The sequence below is a fragment of the Triticum dicoccoides genome, chromosome 2B (genome assembly GCF_002162155.2).
Source record: "Triticum dicoccoides isolate Atlit2015 ecotype Zavitan chromosome 2B, WEW_v2.0, whole genome shotgun sequence".
NCBI lineage: Eukaryota > Viridiplantae > Streptophyta > Magnoliopsida > Poales > Poaceae > Triticum > Triticum dicoccoides.
The window spans coordinates 467,127,330-467,130,837 of record NC_041383.1 but is presented as its reverse complement, the minus strand read 5'-3'; the positions used below and the strand labels follow the sequence as shown (position 1 = coordinate 467,130,837).

The window sequence follows — 3,508 nt, the reverse complement described above, 5'->3', positions numbered from 1 at the left end:
ATGTCTCTTGAAGCAGAAGGCATCCACGCATCCACGGGCAAATGCAAAAAGTACGGCGCTCACCCTAAATCTAAACTCCGAAGAAGATATTTAGCAAGTGCAATGGCAAGAAGGGTGACGATAATGGGAAAACGCAGGTGCTTCCATGATACAGTTGTCTAGACTGCAATCGCGAGCTGAGATGTGGCTGTTGTCTTTGTCGTTAGATTCTTCTAAAGTTATAGTGGGGTGTTGGGGTCTCATTTGTGATGTTGTGACCCAAGTGTATGGATGATTCTATATTGGGTGTGTTTGTTGGATGATCCTGTAATTCATAGTCCGGGAGTAGTTCGCATGAGTGGATAAATTTGTGAAGGTTTTCGCCTGTTTTTTATTAACTAATCGAGCAACTCTCTTTTTAAATAGTGGACAATTAGTGGACGAGGCAAAACTTTTGCCTCCATTTAGAAATAAAGAAAATCTTGACTGGCAAAGTGTACGCATGATCTTATTTTCCTTTGATTATGCTTCACCGTTAGGCTGTGGAAGGGACCCCTGGCCCAACTCGTCGTCTTGATCAACAAGTTTCGGCGCATCGGCTTCTTGTTCATCTTCCTCTCTGGCCTTGCCCCACAGCACCATGTACAGCCCCGCCACGATCAGCACGGCACCAAGCACGCTGCACGCACAACCACCCGTTAGAAACTCAAGCAGACACCACCATGCATGTTGTCGAGGCATGTGAGTTAAACAGGGGATCACATTCCGATGTGCAGGGCCTCGTCAAGGACGATGGAGCTCATGACCGCGACGAAGACAACGATGAGAGGTCCGAACATGGCGACGTAGAGGGGCCCTTTCTTCCGCAGGCACCACGACATGAGCGGGAAGGCGGAGCCGGACGCCACGATACCCTGGACGTACCATACAGATCAACAACATGAGAAACGTGGCACGGGCGTGAAGGAAGCAGTGGCCGATCGATCAGCCGCCTGATTACCGCGTAGGCCGACGAGTAGAGCCTGATGTTGAGCCCGAGCCTCCACTGCTCGGCGTCCCTGTGGATGCAGAGCGCGAGCAGCGTGGACTGGACCGCGCCGAAGAGGCACACCAGCGCGGCGATCGAGTAGTGGCACGGGTAGACCTGGCCGACCTTGGCCTGGATGGTGAGCCAGATCGCGTAGCTGAAGCAGCTGGTGATGGCGAGGAACGAGCCGAGGATCCGCGGGCCCGCGGCCGGCTGCGGCCGGAGCTGGCGGTCGCCGGTGGCGTGGCTGAGCCCGGTGTGCGCCATGCGGCGGAGGAACATCATCTCCGGGCCCTTGTAGAACGTGAGCAGCATCGCGCCGCCCAGCCCGACCAGGGTGCCCCCCAGCTTCGCTTGGCCGCTGGGCTTTCTGAGCTCCAGAGTCTCCATCCTGTATGTTGTTCCATTTTCCAAGTGGGAAGACTAGTACGTAGTATCCAGAAAGAAAATGAGATTTACAGAAATCTGTGACTAGTATGATGACCGACCTGGTCAGTATAGCGACGATGAAGGTGGATTGAGGGGTGAGGTTGCTGAGAGCCGTGACGATGGTCGTCGAATTCGTGAGCTTGATGGCAAGCACCAGAAGGTTCTGGTTAATGGTGATTCTGCATTTCTTGGATGGGATCGATCAAAGAACAAAACACAAAGTCCAGAGCATTTGCCAGCATGGTCGTCAAAGAGGAGAAGAAGTTACCCGAAAAGTCCACACAAGAATAACCCTGTGACAACCTTGACGGTTAGTGGTGGCCGTTTCTTCCTAGAGATCACACGACACGACAGCCGCGTTAGCCAGTAGTAAAATGAAACAAAGGTTGACCACGTTCTGGCAGACTATATGCTCCACTCATCACTGGCTATCTTGTGAGGCATCCCGGCAGCTGCAGCAATGCGCAGCTGTATATTTGCGGCTGCGGAGGAGGCAAGGATTAAGGCACGCACCTCTCGATGAGGAAGGCGAGGGGGCAGAGGAAGGCGGCGCCGAACATGAGCCTGTAGGCGACGAGGACGCGGACGTCCATGCCATCGTCCAGCGCGAGCTTGATGAAGATCTGCAGGGCCGAGAAGATGAACTCCACCACCACCATGGCCGCCACCGGCCTCGCGGCCTCCAGCACGCCGCCTCCGACACCGATCCCCATGCTCCTTAGACCTTACGTGGACGATATGTATCGAGCTCAGGAACTACTAGCACGCATGCGTCCGACAAGCACGAGAATGTACTACACAAGTAGTGTATATATCTGTCCTCCTAGCGGTGCTAGCCAAGCGCACTTTCTTGTTTTCGGGCGTCCTGCAACAACAACACCGATGGAATCCGTACGTGCACGGACAGAGAACCGGTGACAAGCTGACATCACATCATAGCGCACACAAATGCTGCACGAACCGGCGGTGCGTCACGGCGTGCGTGCGTGCGAACGTCGTCTTGGAAAGCTGGGCTTCTTTGGCGACAAGGATACTCGTAGCAAGCAAGAACAGAGAAATGTAAAATAAGCTTCAAGGGCTCACAAAGAAACGATCGCTTCAATGGGGACCTCAAGTGGGCTGAAAGTCAGCGCAAGTCAAAATGGTGAGTGCAGAATTTTGACATGTGGAACTCTGCCATATACGCAATTTAGAGAGGGCAAGACAAACATACAAGAGCTACTATGCCATATAAGCAACCTCCATAACGTATATGAAGCGGCTTATGTTTTGAAGGTTACAAGGGGATATACTCAAACACAGACTCACCATAATGTGGTATTCGTAAAAAAAAAAGCCTTTTGTTTTCTTCTATCTACTATGCTTGTCCAATTTAGATCAAACAATTCAACAGTTCAACAAATATTATTACAACCAATTAATATCAACACAACAAATAATCCAACCCAAAAAGTGTTCAAGTAAAAATAAATGAATTTTAAAGAAATTTAAACACACTATCTCTCAGGTAGCTGTCAATGATACTCAATGAGATCCTCCATCAGTTGATCATTGGAGCTCTGGTCTTCAATCTTTAGGTACGCCTCAGAAATGCTTGAATGTGGTTTGTGTGCCTGTGCCAATATTTTCATAGGTCATGGGGCTTGGCTTACCCCTCTCAACCACGATTATCATCTTGTGTATGTATGATCATACATTATGTCATAATCTTTGTCGAGATAGCCTTGTTCAAAAACCAAGCAGGACCCCGAATAATTGCAAACCTAGCTTGCAGCACTCCAAATGCTCTCCCAATGTCCTTCCTCGTTGCTTCTTGCATCTTGGCACAATGCTTAAGTTTCTTGGTCTCTAGATTAGAAATTGTCTTACACAAATGTTGACCAAGATGGATAGGTGTCATCGGTTAGATAGTAGCTTTGGTCATGTTGATGACCATTTCCCCCGCAAAAAAATGATGATGATCATTCACCATGAGGTTGCATGGATGACCCATACCACCTGCTAGCCTTGCAAACTGATAAGATCTCTGCAAGGCATTGATGTTATCATTAGATCCATGCAACCCAAAGTAGC

At 49.9% G+C, this 3,508-nt stretch overlaps 1 protein-coding gene across 1 annotated transcript; it reads right to left on the bottom strand.

Annotated features, from left to right (window-relative positions):
• Positions 1-501: 501 nt before the first annotated feature.
• LOC119367844 (WAT1-related protein At1g68170-like) lies at positions 502-2,148 on the bottom strand. The gene is made up of 6 exons (XM_037633237.1): positions 1,949-2,148; positions 1,704-1,766; positions 1,495-1,614; positions 980-1,397; positions 742-893; positions 502-658 (listed from the first exon to the last, which is right to left on the bottom strand). The coding sequence occupies exons 1-6, from the start codon at positions 2,146-2,148 to the stop codon at positions 502-504; spliced, it is 1,110 nt and encodes a 369-aa protein (XP_037489134.1).
• Positions 2,149-3,508: the final 1,360 nt, after the last annotated feature.